The sequence below is a fragment of the Podarcis cretensis genome, assembly GCF_951804945.1.
Source record: "Podarcis cretensis genome assembly, chromosome: 1".
In the NCBI taxonomy this organism is placed as follows: domain Eukaryota; kingdom Metazoa; phylum Chordata; class Lepidosauria; order Squamata; family Lacertidae; genus Podarcis; species Podarcis cretensis.
The window spans coordinates 48,198,431-48,218,744 of NC_137170.1; the positions used below are offsets into that span (position 1 = coordinate 48,198,431).

At 44.2% G+C, this 20,314-nt stretch overlaps 1 protein-coding gene and 1 pseudogene across 2 annotated transcripts; both read left to right on the plus strand.

The window, feature by feature from the left end:
• The first annotated feature begins 4,290 nt into the window (after positions 1-4,290).
• Positions 4,291-8,133, plus strand: LOC307223806 (disintegrin and metalloproteinase domain-containing protein 21-like). Its single transcript, XM_079990105.1, has one exon. The coding sequence runs from the start codon at positions 4,569-4,571 to the stop codon at positions 6,681-6,683; it is 2,115 nt and encodes a 704-aa protein (XP_079846231.1). The 5' UTR covers positions 4,291-4,568; the 3' UTR covers positions 6,684-8,133.
• Positions 8,134-17,341: 9,208 nt separating this feature from the next.
• Positions 17,342-20,314, plus strand: LOC307223785 (disintegrin and metalloproteinase domain-containing protein 20 pseudogene; annotated as a pseudogene). The gene has a single exon. The product of its transcript is annotated as a disintegrin and metalloproteinase domain-containing protein 20 pseudogene (transcript).

Consider the following 20,314-nt stretch of genomic DNA (forward strand, 5'->3'; position numbering starts at 1 on the left):
AAACAGCTTGTGCAGTCTCTTGACCCTCTAAGTTCACCAGCAAGTGGTCTGAAACACTCAAAACAATTGTCCCTCGGGCTTTCATATCTGCAGCATGCCATTCAGCCCAATCATCATCATCTTTATCTGGAGGGTCATCTTCTATTGTGTGAAATAGCTTTTCCCTCTGTAAAAGTGCTTTCATCTTAACTTGCCAAACTGCATAGTTTTCAGGCGTGAGGAGAGGAAAGGACAGAGCCATCTGGCCAGAATGTGCACAGGCCATGTCTGCTATTACTTAGAGCAAGACACTTCCCTCGTGCAAACACAGATAAAGCCTTGGACTTCTTCAGCCACTCTCTCTCCCACTCAGAGTGCAATTAACAGGCAAACAGGGACGCTATCTTCTTTCTTTGGCAGTCAGCAACATACCTCCATAAATCAAGCAGCAGCAACAGCAACAGCGGCAGCTTGAGCACTCTGCTCCAACACAGCTCTGCTTCTAGGCACCACAAATCAGTCCAGCATGCAGCCTCCGTTCCGCCGTTCAGCAATCAGCAACAGAAACCTCTGGCGACTGGGACAACTGGGATGACTGGAACAACAACTGGTCAGATGACTGGGCCCATAACCGATGTCAGCATCGCCCTTGAGCCAGTGTACCAACCCCGACTGGGCTAGGCGAGCTGGGTAGCACTGCCAGCGACCACCTTTCTCACAGGGACAGGTCACTGTGCTGTGGACTCACAGCTTAGAGCTGAGAGCACCGGATTCACTTGTACAATAATACAGTTGTTGCGCAGCAGAATTTTGCAGAGTCTTGCAGAGTATAAACCACTCGGAGAGCAGCTCTGTAGAATATCTTCCTTTTATTCTATAGCTACAACTATGATACAAAACTATATACAGAGCTAAAAGATCTAAGCATAAATCAATGCTACACTGAGAGTCTGCAGCTGCTCTTAGCAGCAACCTTATCTCTAGACACGATCTCTAACACTCTCTCTCCGATACACTGACTGACTGACTGACTCGCTGACTGAGTAGAAAGCAGAGCATTGCTCCTCCTCTCCGTAGAATCAGCAGGCTCCTCAGGAGATTCTTGGATATGGGAGGGGTGAAATCTCCTCATATAAGAAGTTGAGCCTTTTATGTAATTAGCATTGCCCCAGATACTGTATTTTTCGCTCCATAAGACACACTTTTTTCCTCCTAAAAAGTAAGGGGAAATGTCTATGCGTCTTATGGAGCAAATGTGTGGTCCCTGGAGCTGAATCACCCGAGTGCAGTGTGCACCGTTGCCACACCCTCCTGGGTTGCCGACAGCCTCTCCTTTCCCCTGGGAAGGTTTGGGAGTGGTGGGCAAGCTGTGCGCTGTTGCCCCACACTCCTGGGCTGCTCTCTTTGAGAGAGGCTTTGCCAATGGACTCCCCTTTCCCCTGATGGCTCTGGGAATGTTGGCCGGAGGATGGCGAGAAGAGGCAGCTCCCGAGAGAGGGGAGGAAGAGGACGGAGAGGAGGGGGACTAAGAAGCAGGAAAGGAGGTAGGTTGCCGTGAGTGGAGAGTCATGGTAGAGTTCAAAGGAGAGGCATCAACGAAGGGGAGAAATTGCAGATGTCGGCTGAGGAGTTTGGGCAAAAGGGATAGAGAGGAGGCTGGAAAAGGGGCCTGTGCTGCTTGGGGAGGGGGAGAAAAAAGTGGGGAGAAGGAAAGCCTTCCAAGCCTCCGCGGGAGGAGAGCGATCCCTGCAGAGGCTTAGGATGGAAGCTGTGGGCTGCCAACCATATGGCTGACGGGCACGCAGCTTCCCTCCCAAGCCTCTGAGGGGATCGCTCTCCTCCTGAGGAGGCTGTGATTCAGAATATTTTTTAATTGTTTTCCTCTAAAAACTAGGTGCGTCTTATGGTCAGGTGTGTCTTATGGAGTGAAAAATACGGTAACAGAAAGATGGAGTATGAAGAATTACTGGTGAGCTCCTTTTAAGTCAAATGGTGTTCTGATGAAGCCACAAACATCAAGTTGTCCAAATTAATGTTGCCGGCCCTCGTTCTACTGCACAGTATTGATAGCTGCCTGGCTATGCAAATAGGACAAAGACAGTGATCAAAGCAGGTGGCATCTCTAGATGTGCTGTACTACCTTACTGGTGGGACAATTTTTACTAGACAAAAAGTCAGGATAAATTTCTGCTACCTGCCTGCTGCATATCATAGAATTGTAGCGTTGGAAGGGACCACAAGGGTTATCTAGTCCAACCCCCTGCAATGCAAGAATCTCAGCTAAACCATCCTACAATCCTTGGATAAACATCCCGTTGGCTTTCAAAGAAGGAAAAACAGGTTCCATCTTCCAAAGTAGGTGTACCATCACCTTAATCCAAGGAGATTGGTGAGTTCATGTGTAACATTTGAAACTTTACATTATCTGGAATTTGCTGCTATTGCTACTACTAAGCATGACATGCTAGGTGTCATATATATAGGAAAAAGTCCTAAGAGTCGTTCCCACATACAGACTTCTGAATAAACTTGGCAGCCATGGAACAGGAGGACAGATTTTCTTCTGGACTGGTAAAACGTTGAAGAACAGGAAAGTTTTCACAAAAAATGAAACCCCACCCCCAAAAGGATCCTTATTAGAACTGGTGCTATTTAGTTTTCCAAGTTATCTACAATCAGGTGAGCAGTAGGTAGCCAGGCTTGCAGATGACACCAAAGTACAGAGAATGGTGAAAATCAGATTGTAAATGTTTGAGACAATGCCAGGCTGTCTGTGGGTGGGGCGGAGGGTGAGAGGGAATAGAAATGTGGTTATGGCATTGGAGGAAATCCTTTCTCTCCTTGTCCTTTCTCAACTCAGAAAACAAACAGACAATTTGAGCACCTTTTAGATTGAAACTGAAGCTAAGCAGCTGGTCAGGAAAGCAGAGCTTATTTTGAAAATAACCAAAGCCTTTTGAGCTAGAAACTGGAAAGTGTTCAATGTGCTTTTTTTATATGATAGAATTACATATTAAAACAATTGCCAGAGCAGTAGCTGTGTTAGCAAAAGCAATGAAGAGGGGTTTTGGCATCTTAAAGACTAACACATTTTATTGTGGCATATGGAGTGTTTCAAAGTTAAGTGTTCAGCGTATCTCACATGGATGTAAAGAAGAGCACAGTTTAAATGTCTATAAATGATCAGAAAAAAATAGTTGCACCATATTCTGGAATAAGAAAGTGAGTAGATGGCTGACTGTATCTTCTCCTAATTTTCCTGAATTGTTCCGTTTCAGAGATTATCAAAATCTAACTTTCATAGACTGTTAATAGGGAGGTGTGAGCCTTGTGAGGAGGGAATGAGGAACCTGTTGCCCTCCAGGACTGCAATACCCATTACTCTCTGCCAATGCAAACACTGATCAAGGAAGATGGGGGCTGCAATGAAACAACAGTTGAGAGTCCCAGGATCCCCCATGCCTGCAGGCTATTCTTATGATCGTACCCCTCAATTGAAATATTTAACTCTACATCCTCTCTGTCCCTCTCTCCTTTTTAGACTCACGATAACACCGAGAGGTGGATGGGTAGAGAGCGCGCAAGTGGTTCAGGGGCACTTCCAGCCGCTTCTCTCACGCAAGCATCCTTTCCCTCACACCTTGTCACCCGCCGCGCCGTCGAGAGAGGTAAGCGAGGAGCGAGATGCTCCCCGACCTCGAAGGCGACGGCGTTGCTCTAGCCGTCCAAGATGCTTCCCTCAGCGAAGGGCGCCTGCACACTTGTGGCCGGTGGGAGGCTTCGGGGCGGCCAGGCGAGGTTCCTTTCGCTAACCGTTTCTTAAGGGCCGAATGCCGCCCACCACCAAGGAGCTTAAATCTGTCATGCCCGCCGCCTTGGGAGCCGTTTGGACCCCGGTGGATTACACGCTTCCATTGGCGGCAAAATCACGGCTCCTCCTCCTCAGAGGCGACGACGCTGTTCAAGGAAAGGGCCAGAGGCGCCCTCGTGGGTTGCACCGCCTTCTTGGACCCACCGGCCGTCGGCTCCGTGTGCTTCGCCGCCCTCTCGGTTCATGCAGGCGCCACAGAGAGACTGTTGTTATTTTTCGCGCCCACACCCTCCGAATAAACCCCTGAGGAGAAGGCGGAGAAACGAGGCGCGGGGAGCTTGTTCTTGGCACGGGAAAGCAGCGCGCGTGGGACAAAAAGCACCTGCTGAATTCCTCTCAGGGGAGCCTCGAGGGAGAGCGGCGCGGCGGCTGACCAGCGGCGGGAGAAGGGCGGCGGCGAGACCGCAAAATCAGGCCTGGAGGGGAAAAGCCAGGTAAGCCACTGTTTTGTTCTGGAACGGCGTCGTTTTCCCGCCCCCCCCCCCCGCCGCCGCGGCTCCCGCGCTCGCCCCTCCCCTCGGGCCGCTCAGTTCCACGGTTGCTGGAGGACACCACCGATGGCTGCTCTCCTCCCCGCAGGGCAGCGGTGGCGCCGGTGGCGTCGGCGGCATCAGCGGAGGAGCCTCGCCCTTCTTCTTCCCACTCCCTGCCTGGCTGCCGCCTTCCCGCGTGAGGCGAGGCCCTCCGGCCGCCCCCCGGCCCGCGCGCGAGGGGAGATATGGGGCCGGGCGGCGCCGGCGGGGGACTGGCGTGGCTGCTGCTGGCCTCGGGCGTCTTCCTGAGCCAGGCCTCGAGCCAGGCGCCGCCTCAGGGCTTCCGATACGTCTCCTACGAGGTGATCATCCCGAGGAGGATGGCGCCGCGTCGCGGGCGGGAGCCCCAAGACCTCACGTACCTCGTGGAGCTGCAGGGGAAGGGCCGCGTGGTGCACCTCCGGCAGAAGAGAGGCTTCGTGCCTCGGCACTTCCCGGTGTTCACCTACGGCAAGGAGGGAGACCTCCAGGCGGACTACCCTTTCGTCAGGGACGATTGCTTCTACCACGGGTTTGTGCAAGGCCAGCCCTCCTCTCTGGTCGCGGTCAGCACATGCTCAGGAGGCCTTAGGGGCCTCCTGCAGGTGGAAAACAAGACGTACGAAATCGAGCCGGTCCAGGCACCCACGAACTTTCAACATGTGGTTTATCGGCTGGAAGAAAAGGAAGGCGCCGTCCGCATGAGGTGCGGGCTCACTAAGGGAGATCAAAATCTCCAGGAGGCCACGATCCAGATCCCAGAGAATGTAGAGCTCAAAAGTTCCCAGGGAGCACTCTGGCAGACACATGCCAGATATGTGAAGGTTGCAGTTGTAGTGGAACATGAGCTGTTTGTCCATACTGGCAGAAATGAAAGTCTTGCTGCTAGAGAAGTACTGGATATTGTCCATATTGCAGATTCACTCTATAAGCCTCTTGGGATTCATGTAGTCCTAGTTGGACTGGAAATATGGTCACAAAAGAACCTCATGGCAATTGCTAAAAGTATAGATGAACTGCTTGATGTTTTTAATACTTGGAGAAAAACGACCTTCATCCACCATCTAAGGCATGATGTTGGCCACTTATTTGTATATAAGCATTTTGGAGATAAGCTTGGATTATCATTTGTGGGAACAGTGTGTGATCCCATTTGGGCATCTGCTGTCGAGGCATTTATTACTTCTAGTTTGTTCTCATTCACTATAACTTTTGCTCATCAGTTGGGCCATAACCTTGGCATGCAACATGATGAGAAATACTGCACTTGTAGTCAGCATTCTTGCATTATGGCTTCATTACAGAGCAACACAAGTCAGTTTAGCAATTGCAGTTTTGATAGTTATTCTACCCTAATGAATAGTGGTAGGAAACAATGTCTGTTAATTCCACCAGAGCATGAGAAACTGTATGAGCTCGAAAACTGCGGAAACAAGGTGGTAGAGAGCGGAGAACAATGTGATTGCGGTTCAGAATTTCATTGTGAATTGGATGCATGTTGCCAGTCGAATTGTATGTTGCGGTCAGGAGCCACTTGTGCTTCTGGAACATGCTGTGCCAACTGTCAGTTTCTTCCAGCTGGAACAGTTTGTAGAGAAAGGACTGACATCTGTGATCTTCCTGAATACTGCACTGGGATTTCAGAGTGGTGTCCTGAAGATGTTTATGTGCAAGATGGAGCTCCATGCTATGATGGTGCCTACTGCTATCACGGGAAATGCGCTACTCACATTCAACAGTGCAAAATGATATTTGGCAAACAAGCAACGGTTGCCCCACTAGATTGCTTCAAAGAAATAAATACGCGAGGTGACCGCTTTGGCAATTGTGGCATTATTCCTGGTGATGTTTATAAGAAATGTGAAACAAGTAGTATCTTGTGTGGAAGAGTCCAGTGCATAAATATCGATAAAGTGTCCAATCTGAATGAGCATAACACCATAATACAAACTCCTGTTAACAACAACTTGTGCTGGGGTACATACTACCCAAGTGGAATGGGCATAGCTGATATTGGAGCAGTGAGAGATGGCACACAATGCGGTGATGGCATGATATGTATTAATAGGTATTGTATCAAGGTATCCCTTCTGAACTATGACTGTAATCAAACAAAGTGCCACAACAGAGGAATGTGCAACTCTCATAAAAATTGTCATTGTGACTATGGTTGGGCCCCTCCATATTGTCTAAATGAAGGTTATGGTGGCAGCATTGACAGTGGACCCCCTCCACCTAAGAGTGGCAATTTAGGTATGACTATAAGCATTGTAATAGTTATTTTTACTGTTGTTATTGGAGCTGGGGTTGGAATCATATAAGGAATTTCACTGATAGAAGGGTTGAAATTACTTACTGTATATTACTCATTGAAGTGTCAGACTCCAGTAAGCTCTCAAAAGACAGCAAGTCCTAAAGTGTCTAATCTGACATTGCAAACACTTAGGAGATGTTGAGCTTATAAAGGATTTCACTCAGTACATTATGCTGCAAATAATGTATTTTGTTGCTTGTAAAACAAGTCTGGCCTCTCTTAGTAGTTTAAAAATCTGACTTGCTATTAATTTTCTAGGCTCATCAGCTTATGAAAATACTTGGGCACCTAGATAGTAATGTTTGAGGATGACTTCCCATGGGGCCTGTTGTAACATAATTACTGTGGAGTATCACATAAACAGAGCACTCTAGTGTGGGTTGGGGCTGACCAGGGCCTGTTTAAATAGGTCGTATCAGACTGATCTTATTTGCAGGTCATGTGGAGGTAATGCAAATTGTTTATTACGGAAATAAATTGAAACCTGACCAATTATTCTAATTGGCACCTGTGGTTTTTAAAAACAATGTACCTCTGCTCTCTGAATGGAGAAACTGAAGTCCCATGTTCTTGTTGAAGGCCAAGCATATCAGTAGTTAATTTCCAAAACAAAATGTTGGGTCCACAAGAAAGCTCATGTAACAATTTATGCATGCATTTAATAACATTCCATTGGAAGTGGACATTTACAAAGTTTGCTCAAAGAATTAAACTGGACAGTGTTTTACAGTTGCATCTTCAAGCAAATTATGTATATGCCCATTCTAATAAAATATATTCAAGCCCACAAGAATCTTTCTAAATGCCATTTTGTGGAGGCAAAAGCATACAGTGAAACTAACTTTTGTACGCTGTAAATTAGAGAGGATTGGAAGCTTGGAAAAAATTGAAGTAGCAAGAGAATGCCATCCAGAGACAAACCTAGAAAGATGATACATTCAAAAAGAATTATGAACAATTCTTTTAACTGCAATAATGACAATACAATTGGTTTCTTCACACATCTGAAATGCCTTTAGGAATGAGGTAAAACATCTGACAATTGCACATTCATGAACCTCTTACTCAAGATTTGTGTAGCTCTTTAAATGATATTTAATCATGTGTAAGTGTGTTGGGAACTGCAGCATCCATTAGTAGTATAACTGACACACTGCTGCTCTATACATAACTCCAGTATGTTATGACTATTCATAAGCTGCCTCACAAGAATGAATGTAAACTCATGCTTTTGATTTGCAATGGCATACAATATAAATTCTGGGAGATTTCATGTATGGTTTTTGCAGAACACAAAAGTGCAAGCCAGCAGAGCTATGTGGTATATGTTCTATAGCAGTATTGTATGCCCTTTGAACAATCAAACATCTGGGGTGAAAACATTATATATGGGCCTGTGTAATGTAAGAAAATTGCTCTAGTGAAACTGGTTCAATTAAATACAAATTTTGCCTTTCTGTCTCAGTCTGTCTTGCATTCTAATTTAACCGAAAGCATTCGTCTTTGACTTCCCTCTCACAAACCCTTCATCAGGACTGCATTGTTTAACACTTGGATATTTCCTGGAAGAATCAGTTTACAGTTCTTAACAGTGATACTTGCTCAGAACAGTGAGAGTTTATATATATATATATATATATATATATATATATATCATCCATCTTTCGTAATTTATCTTTATCATATTGTACAATATACTGTTTTGAATGCCCTTTACTGATGTACAACCATGAAAACTATTGCTTAGAAATTATTTCAGATTAATAAAAATATTTTATGTAAAAGTATTTTTATTTATTACATTTGTATCTCACCTTTCATCCATGGACCTCAAATAAGCATACATAGATCTCATTTCCCCCCTCACAATAGCCTGTGAGGTAGGTAATAGCATCTGGTCTCAGATAGATCTTGGTGTCTGTCCCTGCTAATTTCATGGCAGCATGGGAATTTAACGTAGGTTTCCCTGGTGCTAGTTAAACACTCTGCAATAGTGATGTCTTCATAAAAAGGTGTATATCAGCTTTTCATCAAGAGAACACCAGTTTGTTTTGGTATTGTGATTGGTTTTATGAATGCAAATCATTCCTGGAACAGTATAGTTGTCTACAATTACAGCTAATTTTTGCCTTTTATTCAAAGTAATAATAGCCTCTAGACATAAATTACTGTAGATTATTTGGTAGTCATGCCTTCTGCAGCCAGTGCAATATTTTTTATTGGGACACCTCAAGGAATTTAATGAGAGCAAAGCAGATGATATCTATGAAAGTGACAGTTTGAAACACATACAGTGTTAGAGTTGGTACAGTCCTCATTGGGTTTTGCCACTCCAGTGTCATTTATGCTGTCAAATGTTCCTGGCTATTTAGCAGACCTATTTTGACATTTTGCCGGTTGGGACTCCCTCTAGCTCAGGGGTGGGGAACTTCTGGCTCACAGGTCAATCTTGGCCCTATCAGGGGTTCCAATTTAGCCCATGAGGACATTTTCCACAAACCACACCCACCGGTGGCATCAGCTCATGGGCAGGGTTCAATCCTGCTGGGTGCTGCTTCACTAGTGGGGAGTACATTAGCAAAGTAAATCCCTGCAGAGAGCGGAATTGAATCCTCTACTCACCAGTTGGTGAGTGGAGCACTTAATCTTGCTGGGTGCTGCTTTGCCACTGCATTTTATGCAAATAACCTCTCCCTTCACCCTATAAGTCAACTTTAGCATGTGCATGGTACTGCACACTTATCAGTTACCTGACATCATTATGTCAAATAATCCAGAATGCGGCAGCTAGACTGGTGACTGGGGGCGGCCGCTGAGACCACATAACACCGGTATTGAAAGACCTACATTGGCTCCCAGTACATTTCTGAGCACAATTCAAAGTGTTGGTGTTGACCTTTAAAGTCCTAAACAGCCTCGGCCTAGTATACATGAAGGAGCGTCTCCAATCACATTGTTCTGCCCGGACGCTGAGGTCCAGCGCCGAGGGCCTTCTGGCGGTTCCCTCACTGCGAGAAGCAAAGCTACAGGGAACCAGGCAGAGGGCCTTCTCGGTAGTGGCGCCCGCCCTGTGGAACGCCCTCCCATCAGATATCAAAGAGATAAATAACTACCTGACATTTAGAAGACATCTGAAGGCAGCCCTGTTCAGGAAAGTTTTTAATGTGTGACATTTTAATGTATTTTTAATCTTTGTTGGAAGCCGCCCAGAGTGGCTGGGGGAACCCAGCCAGATGGGTGGGGTACAAATAAATTGTTGTTATTATTATTATTATTATTATTATTATTATTATTATTGACAGGTGTGTGGCTACTGTGTACCTGTCGAAGGTGGCCCATGGGGTGGGGGCATTAAAGATCTTGGCTGCTGAGTCAAAAAGGTTTCCTGTATCTGCTTCTAGCCAATTGAACAGGCTTACTCACTAGGCTTATCTAAATTTATATGCCTGACTAGCTTCCCTCAGCTGCTAATGCAGTTAGTGAAATCAGGGGGTATGGCTCAAATTCCAGTGAGCAGGAATTTGAAAGGGAAAGGTCAATTTAGGCCCTGGGAATGGGATTGTTTTTGTAATCAAGGGAAAGGACGGTGGGTGTTAAGAAGGGATAAGGCAATGGGCAGTGAATTAACTGTAGAATTAATGCCCTATGGATGTTTCCTTTTTAAACCAAATGTTTTTAACCAGTCACAAAATGGCTGTCACATCTTAAAGTAGAAAAAGAGCCAGGGCCACAAAATGGTCAGCCACCTCATCAATGGGGAGAGGGCACCAATAGAATCCACTGCTGTGTTTGCTTGCAGCGAGAATCCATCACTTCTCTGTTTAGAACGGAATGGATGGTGAGTGTCCAGTTCTGGCATTCAGTGAAGGGGTGGGCATGTTTAAGGGGCGAAGGTATTCAGTGTGGTAAAGGCCAAACCAGTTCAAACAAGAACTAAGCAGGAAGAGCAAACATTCTCTAATGCATTGCAGTTTTGAGAGGTTACTTCTTGAGACCTTTCACAGGCATCACAGGAGGCACCATGTTGGGAACCCCCGCCATAGCCGATATCTTATATAAGTTCACAAGCGAACAAAAATGAAATAGAATATTCTATCCTCCTGCTCTTGATCAGTATAAATGGTGTTCAGGGAATCATTTTCTTTCTCTGTTTGCTGTCTAACTCATTTTTACATGTCATCACCCTGCTGAAGGCCCCAGAATTCTGGCCCATCAGCCTGGCTTTTAAAAATGTCAGGAAACCTGGAAATTAAGATATGCTATGGAACTTACATGTTCATTTTCAAAACTGGATAGTCTGGAAGTAGCAAAGAGGATGACCAATGGCATGCACTGATTGCTTGCTTTGTCAGTGCAACTACAATGACAATGTTCTCAAATTTTGAAGAAAATGAAGCAACTTTAAGCAATGTAATATTACAGTAATTTATTTTACATAAATAAAAAATACTTATTTTAACGTCACATTAAATTATCTTCTGTATGACAATATGCCTTACATGAAGAACTGTGTATCATTAAACAGAAATAATCTGGTTTCTAGTCTTTTATCACTATTTGCTTCCTGTCTCATTGGGTTGCTAATGAGCAAATTCAAACCACCTAGAAAGAGGATACAGAGAACTGTGGAAGCAAAAATATTAATGTTATATGGACAAAATATAAAAGAATCTTACCAATAAGAAGCATTTATTTATTTGTTTATTTAAAAATGTGAAAAAACAGTGCTTAAGAACTAAACGCAAAATGCCTGCATTTTCTATCTGATATAGGTGTAAAATGGTTCAGAAGTCCATTAAATGAGATTTCTTAATTTTCTGAATAATCTCTTCTGAATAAATCCTCAAGAAAGATAACTGTACTGACAGCTGATGTGGACAAAATAATAATGCATCAAGCCATTTCAACTACATTTAGTCATGGAAATAGGAGAAAAATAAATAACTGTCCAATTGGAAATACATTACAATTTTCAAAATAAAATTGATTTTTAAAAAGGAATGTCAAATTCCCTTGTACTGAAAAAGTGACATAGATACCCCAGTTGTATAAAGTTATTGTGAAACTCCAAAATTCTGCTGATAGTTTTGTTGGTTTCTGCTTTCTTCACTGTGCAGCGAAGTGCTTGTCACGGGACAATGTTTTGCATTCCACAGTCAGAGTACTGTTGGGTTTCCCACAGGAATGGAAGACTGGATGTGACGTACACTGGTTTCCTGTTTTTCACCAGTTCTCTCGGTGTTTCCGAGGAGAGAAGTTGCTTCTCTGCTCTCGCAGAGGCAAGATGCATGTTTGTAATCTCTCAGCATTGAAGTGTAAATAAAGTAAAGAAAAGTATGTGTCACGTACTGCTCATCATTCCGCTGTGTAGAAGAGTCTGCAAATACAACAAGTTTGTCTTACATTGAGGGTGGTCCATATAGAGTTTGTAACACAGATAGGTGACTGGAATATCTATCTGTCTGTCTGTCTGTCTGTCTGTCTATCATCTACCTATCTATCATCATCTACTATCATCTATCATCTATCTCATTAGAAATAGACCTAAAAGTCTTACAAATATTCCATCCTTTTTCATTGTTGACCAAGAGAATTAAATGTATGTACCTGGAAATGAGTTGCCTTTCTGCCGTTGTTCCCCCTATGCGAGCATGGAAAAGAACAAGCAAGCAGGAAGGAAGATGCATGGGGGCCAGACAGGCAAGTCATTCTATCAGTTATATTTTATTTGCACAATTGGAATTAATTTCAGGAACCAAAGTGCTTTTTTCTGTGCAGCTTGAGCAGGAGCAGTGAACATTGTTATGGTTCATTATTGTAGCTTGTCTTCACTTATCTCACAGTTGTGAAGAATATCTCAACATTATGAATGGTCTGTTTCACCAATAAGAAAAAAAGATTGGAATAGGCCAATATATTTGTGAATTGTACTTGGATAAAGGTGACACTGCAAGCAATAGCCTCCAGAAGATCAAAAGCGACTATGAGGCTCTGGGCAGGAAATTGAAGCAATTAAATGCACAAATTGTCATCTCATCTGTCCTCCCAGTTGAACGACGTGGCCCAGGGAGAGAGAGAAAAATAGTGGAAGTGAACAGCTGGCTTCGCAAATGGTGTAAACAGGAACGGTTTGGATTCTTAGATCACGGACTGCAGTTTCTTGAAGATGGACTTCTGGCAAGAGATGGGCTGCACCTCACAGCGGTTGGGAGGAATGTTTTTGCCAAAAATCTCAGAAACCTCATCAGGAGGGCTTTAAACTGACTAATGTGGGGGAGGAAGACAGTGCTCCTGAAGGTAGGAGTCTATCAATTGATGAAGATGATCATCCAAATGTCATCGACCGAATGGAGCAAACAGCAAGCAGACCTGGTGATGGGAGGAAAAAATCCTTAAATAAGAGACACGGGGAAATGATTAATGAACTTCAATGTCTGTACACTAATGCGCAAAGCATGGGTAATAAACAAGATGAGCTTGAGCTCTTGGTACAGCAAACTAAATATGACATAATAGGCATCACTGAAACCTGGTGGGATAAGTCCCACGACTGGAATGTAATAATGGAGGGATACAATCTATTTCAGAGAAACAGACCAGACAAGAAAGGAGGAGGAGTGGTGTTATATGTCAGGGATGTGTATACCTGTGAAGAGATCCAAGATTTAGAACCTCAAAGCCAAAGTGAGAGCATTTGGGTCAAAATTAAGGGAGAGAAGAATAACAGGGACCTCATTGTGGGAGTTTACTATAGATCCCCAAGCCAAACGGAGGACATAGATGATGCCTTCCTGGAACAGATGGCCAAGCATGCAAAAGGAAGGGAGATAGTAGTAATGGGGGACTTCAATTACCCGGATATTTGCTGGATGTCAAACTCAGCCAAGAGCATAAGGTCAAACAGATTCCTCACTGGCCTTGCAGACAACTTCATTGTCCAGAAAGTGGGAGAAGCAACAAGAGGAACAGCCATTTTAGATCTGGTCCTAACCAATGTTGATGACCTGGTTAGTGGGGTAGAAGTGGAAGGATCATTAGGCGCGAGTGATCATGCTCTTCTGAAGTTTACTATACAGCGGAAAGGAGCAGCCAAGCATACTAGGACTCAATTTCTTGACTTTAAGAAAGCCGACTTCATAAAACTTAGGGAAGTGCTGGGTGAGATCCCATGGACAGTAATACTAAAAGGAAAGGGAGTTCATGATGGCTGGGAGTTTGTTAAGAGGGAGATAGTAAAAGCACAACTTCAGGCAATACCAATGAGACGGAAACATGGAAGGTGCCTAAAGAAGCCAGGGTGGCTATCTAAAGAACTTTTAACTGAGTTAAGATTAAAAAAGGATGTGTACAAAAAATGGAAAAGGGGGGAAACCACCAAAGAGGAATTCAAACAAATAGCCAGCACGTGTAGACACAAAGTCAGAAAAGCTAAAGCACAGAATGAACTCAGGCTTGCTAGAGAGGTTAAAAGCAACAAAAAAGGCTTTTATGGGTATGTTCGTAGCAAAAGGAAGAAACAAAGAAACAGTGGGGTCACTCAGAGGAGAAGATGGTGAAATGCAAACAGGGGACACAGAAAGGGCTGAACTCCTCAATGCCTTCTTTGCCTCAGTCTTCTCCGATAAAGAAAACAATGCCCGACCTGAAGAATTTGGAGCAAATGATTCAGCAGAGGAAACACAGCCCAGAATAACTAAGGAGATAGTACAAGAATACTTGGCTAGTTTAGATGTATTCAAGTCTCCAGGGCCAGATGAACTGCATCCAAGAGTATTAAAAGAACTGGCAAATGTGATCTCAGAACCACTGGCACTCATCTTTGAGAATTCTTGGAGAACAGGCGAAGTCCCGGCAGACTGGAGGAGGGCAAATGTTGTCCCTATTTTCAAAAAGGGGAAAAGAGAGGACCCAAATAATTACCGCCCAGTCAGTCTGACATCAATACCAGGGAAGATTCTGGAGCAGATCATTAAGCAAACAGTCTGTGAGCACCTAGAAAGGAATACTGTGATCACCAATAGTCAGCATGGATTTCTGAAAAATAAGTCAAGTCAGACTAATCTGATCTCGTTTTTTGACAGAATTACAACCCTGGAGATGAAGGGAACGCAGTGGATGTAGCCTACCTTGATTTCAGCAAGGCATTTGACAAGGTGCCCCATGATATTCTTGTAAAGAAGCTGGTAAAATGCGGTCTTGACTATGCTACCACTCAGTGGATTTGTAACTGGCTGACTGACCGAACCCAAAGGGTGCTCATCAATGGTTCCTCTTCATCCTGGAGAAGAGTGAGTAGTGGGGTGCCACAGGGTTCTGTCCTGGGCCCGGTCTTATTCAACATCTTTATCAACGACTTGGATGATGGACTCAAGGGCATCCTGATCAAATTTGCAGATGACACCAAACTGGGAGGGGTGGCTAACACCCCAGAGGACAGGATCACACTTCAAAACGACCTTGACAGATTAGAGAACTGGGCCAAAACAAACAAGATGAATTTTAACAGGGAGAAATGTAAAGTATTGCACTTGGGCAAAAAAAATGAGAGGCACAAATACAAGATGGGTGACACCTGGCTTGAGAGCAGTACATGTGAAAAGGATCTAGGAGTCTTGGTTGACCACAAACTTGACATGAGCCAACAGTGTGACGCGGCAGCTAAAAAAGCCAATGCAATTCTGGGCTGCATCAATAGGAGTATAGCATCTAGATCAAGGGAAGTAATAGTGCCACTGTATTCTGCTCTGGTCAGACCTCACCTGGAGTACTGTGTCCAGTTCTGGACACCACAGTTCAAGAAGGACACTGACAAACTGGAACGTGTCCAGAGGAGGGCAACCAAAATGGTCAAAGGCCTGGAAACGATGCCTTATGAGGAACGGCTAAGGGAGCTGGGCATGTTTAGCCTGGAGAAGAGGAGGTTAAGGGGTGATATGATAGCCATGTTCAAATATATAAAAGGATGTCACATAGAGGAGGGAGAAAGGTTGTTTTCTGCTGCTCCAGAGAAGCGGACACGGAGCAATGGTTCTAAACTACAAGAAAGAAGATTCCACCTAAACATTAGGAAGAACTTCCTGACAGTGAGAGCTGTTCGACAGTGAAATTTGCTGCCAAGGAGTGTGGTGGAGTCTCCTTCTTTGGAGGTCTTTAAGCAGAGGCTTGACAACCATATGTCAGGAGTGCTCTGATGGTGTTTCCTGCTTGGCAGGGGGTTGGACTCGATGGCCCTTGTAGTCTCTTCCAACTCTATGATTCTATGATTCTTCCTTCTTTAAGTTCTCAAATTTCTTAACCTAGCTCAAGGTAGTCATCTGAACGAGCCAGAAATTTAACTGATAATCAATCACAGTCAGTCCATCATTTGAAAAATAAGAATTTAGAACCATTCATGCTAAAATGGGAACTGGACATTACATTTTGGCGACTGTAACCTTGGTTTAAGGAGCCATTTGGTGCCTGGCTTATATACATGGGTTTCTAACACTGATCACTACAGGTTGTTCCACTAAGCACCTAGCAGCTGCATATTGTACTAGCTGCAGCTACCAAACCAAGTGCAAGGGTCGTCTAATTGTAAAGTTATCTTGTCTGTGGTAAGGGGAACAGCAGATTCTAGCAGCAGAACAGCCTTTATACACAGCACATCATGATTTGATTAATCACTTTCAAGTATTCAAAACCCCTTTTAACAGCCCCTATGATACCTCAGTGACCTCCTCTCTACCCTGAAACTTTTGTCAGTTATTAAATAAAAAGCATGACAAATCCTCAGGCTATGACCATTTACTTTGATGTGCAAACTGCCATGATACTAGTCAGGGTTTTCCTGCTGTGAAAACCAGCAGGCAGGAGGGGAAAAAACAGTTATCCTGAAGACTCAACAGCAGGAATAGGAACATTGGGACATGCCTTATACTGAGTCTGATAATTGATCCATCTAGCTCTGGAATGTCCTAAGACTGGAATCTGGGTGGTGGTGGTGCACAGACATAATTCCACTGCCTATAACTTAAGCTTGAACCTTCAGATTCCCACCAAGAGCATAGCTATGGTCCATTAAGTATTGTCTGAGGAATTGGTCTGCTTTTGAAGACTGACTTGCTCAAGAGTTTCCTTTTACTCATGCAAAGTCTTTATTCACCTGGCGTGCATTTCTGCATCTGGTAGCCAACCAAGCCTGCAACTTTAGGCTCCTGTGGTCCAGAGAACTAGGTGAATGCCTGATGTTTGTCTCAGATTCTGAAAGGAGGTTATCCACATGACACAGGATCCAATTGATGTGGCTTAATGTTCCTTGAGGGGGACGCAGGTGGCGCTGTGGGTTAAAGCCTCAGCGCCTAGGGCTTGCCGATCGAAAGGTCGGCGGTTCGAATCCCTGCGGCGGGGTGCGCTCCCGCTGCTTGGTCCCAGCGCCTGCCAACCTAGCAGTTCGAAAGCACCTCCAGGTGCAAGTAGATAAATAGGGACCGCTTACCAGCGGGAAGGTAAACGGCGTTTCCGTGTGCGGCTCTGGCTCGCCAGAGCAGCAATGTCACGCTGGCCACGTGACCCGGAAGTGTCTCCGGACAGCGCTGGCCCCTGGCCTCTTAAGTGAGATGGGCGCACAACCCCAGAGTCTGTCAAGACTGGCCCGTACGGGCAGGGGTACCTTTACCTTTAATGTTCCTTGACATGGCCTGTCTCCCTATAACATTGTGCTTGGGGAGCTTAAAATTATCTCTGAAGAGGATCGCTCCAGTGAAAGCAAGATAGTAACAACCCCCAAGGAGCCTCTCCTAAATAGAGTTCATATATCTTGTATTAATATGAAGTTAGTGATTTTGGTTATCTTCCACTACCCTAACATCTTGGTCTGAAAATTGTCCACAGAACATCCTGTTCTTCCTGTAACTGCCCTTTTTGCTAACCATCTTCTAGGTTCTCCCCCACCCTTTCCATTCTCTCCCCATTCCGTCTTGTTCATAACCAAGCTCCGCCCACATTCCAAAGGGAAATCTCCTGACGGTTGCTATAGACAGAATCCTTCTCCTCTATCTAACATGCAGCCTTCTTCCTATCTTGCCTTGCACCCACAAGGAGCTTCCCTATTGAGAAAGACAAGCAAGAGTGGAGTGGTTTAGTGAATTATTTCACTGATCAAGGAAAATGACTAGCAATCTTGCCTGGCTACTGGTGCTGATCTCATGGAACGTGTTATGTGACAATGCAGGTCAGAAACCACCACAGGGTTTTAGATATGCTTCTTATGAAGTGATCATCCCAAGGAAACTGACTCCCCGATATGGAGAACAGGAAACTCATGATGTCACATACCTGCTGCAGATTGAGGGGAAGGGTCATGTGGTGACACTCAGGAAAAAGAAGAGCGTTGTCCCTAAACACTTCGCTGTCATCACATACAGTAAGGATGGAGAGCTCCAGGTGGACTATCCTTTCATCAAAGATGACTGCTTCTACCATGGCTTTGTACAAGACAAGGCTTCCTCTAAGGTCACCCTCAGCACTTGCTCGGGGGGGCTCAGAGGTGTGCTTCACTTAGAAAATTACACCTTTGAAATTGAACCTGTTCAGGCACCTGGTACTTTTCAACATGTGCTGTACAGATTGGAGGGAATCGAAGGTGCTGTTCACATGATGTGTGGGTTAACAAAGGAAAAGCAAAGGAGCCAAGAGGCCATGTTCCAAAACAAAAGAAAAGTATTGACTGAAAGTGCTGCTAGAGGAGCCTGGTTCCCACATACCAGGTACATAGAGGTTGCAATCGTGATAGAACATGAACGATATCTCAGGTTTGACAAAAATGAAAGTCGTGTTGCTAGGCAAGTTATGGATATCATCCATACTGCAAACTCAATGTATGAGCCACTGTCTCTTGAGCTGTATATAGCTGGCTTGGAAATATGGACAGAAAAAAACCTCATAAACATTGTTAACAGCATAGATGAGAATCATAATACGTTCACCCACTATTTAAAAACTTCACTAAGTAAACGTTTACAACTTGATGCTGCTCACTTATTTATATATAAGAGTTTTGGAAGTACACTTGGATTAGCGTACACAGGAACAGTTTGTAACACCCATTGGGCATCTGGTGTTGAATCATATGTGACTCCCAGTTTGTTCCTTATTTCTCACACATTTTCCCATGAATTAGGACACAATCTTGGCATGCAACATGATGAAAAATACTGTACTTGTAATCGAAGTTCTTGCATAATGGCTGCATATCAAACAATGTCTGATAAGTTTAGTAACTGTAGTTATAAAGAATATTTCAACAGAAAAAACAGGAAGTGTTTGCTAATTCCACCAGACTCCACTAAAATATATAAATTTGCATACTGTGGAAACAAAGTAGTGGAAGATAAAGAGGAATGTGATTGTGGCTCAACAGAGCAATGCAAGTTGGATCCATGTTGCCAGTCTAATTGCATGTTGAGTCCAGATGCCACTTGTGCTTTTGGACAGTGCTGTGTTGAGTGTCAGTATCTTCCAGTTCATAAGGTTTGCAGAGAACAGGTCAGCAGCTGTGATCTCCCCGAGTATTGCAACGGGACTTCAGAATGGTGTCCTGAAGATGTTTATGTACAAGATGGTGCCCCGTGTAGTGATGGGGCATATTGCTATCATGGGAATTGCACAACTCACACTAGGCAGTGCAGAATGATCTTTGGCAACAAAGCAACCGGTGCATCAAAGGATTGTTTCAGTGAAATGAACGCTCGAGGTGATCGCTTTGGCAACTGTGGGCTTAGACATGACACTTATAAGAAATGTGATACTCAGAACATCTTGTGTGGCCGAATCCAGTGTGAAAATGTTGATAAACTACCTTCTTTGGAGGAACACAGCACCATAATTAATACGCCTCTTGGCAATAGGCATTGCTGGAGTACAGATTACCACGCTGGATTGGAGATACCCGATATTGGAGCAGTGAGAGATGGGACTCCTTGTGGCACAGAAATGATGTGTATTAATGGGGAGTGCAAGAATGTTTCTCTCTTGAAATATGATTGCAATGTCACAAAGTGTCATAATCGAGGAATATGCAACACTTACAAACATTGTCATTGTGATGATGGCTGGGCCCCTCCAGACTGTCTAAACCAAGGTAATGGTGGCAGCATTGACAGTGGACCTCCTCCACCAGGGAACCCTTCAAAACGTAGCGTCAACATGACAGGAATTATAGCAGCAATTGTATTTCTTGTTTCTACTATTTTTGCTGTTTTGGGGCTGGGTATTTATTTCAGGAAGCGTCTGAGAAAGCGGTTTGGAAAAAAACCAGAAAAAACATATGAAGAAGGTGTAAAAGAGGAAGAAAATCCTGTCCCAACAGAATCAGAGAATTGAACAATACACTGAATGTGTCAAATAGATGTGCAGGAAATAATGGACAGTATTATGCAGAGATACATTTAAGTCTCTAAAGTTTTTAAAGCCCTTCTTCATTTGTGTACTAGGCACAGTAGGACAGAACTCTGCAATGTGTTGATGTTGTCTGCAGTCTCTAACTCTCAGAAGTATCTCCCTTAAGCTCACTGGGGGAAAGAATGTGGAGGAATGCTAAATACTTTCAGCAAAAGCAAGGCTCTGAATAAAATCCCATTCTCACATAAACCAACATAA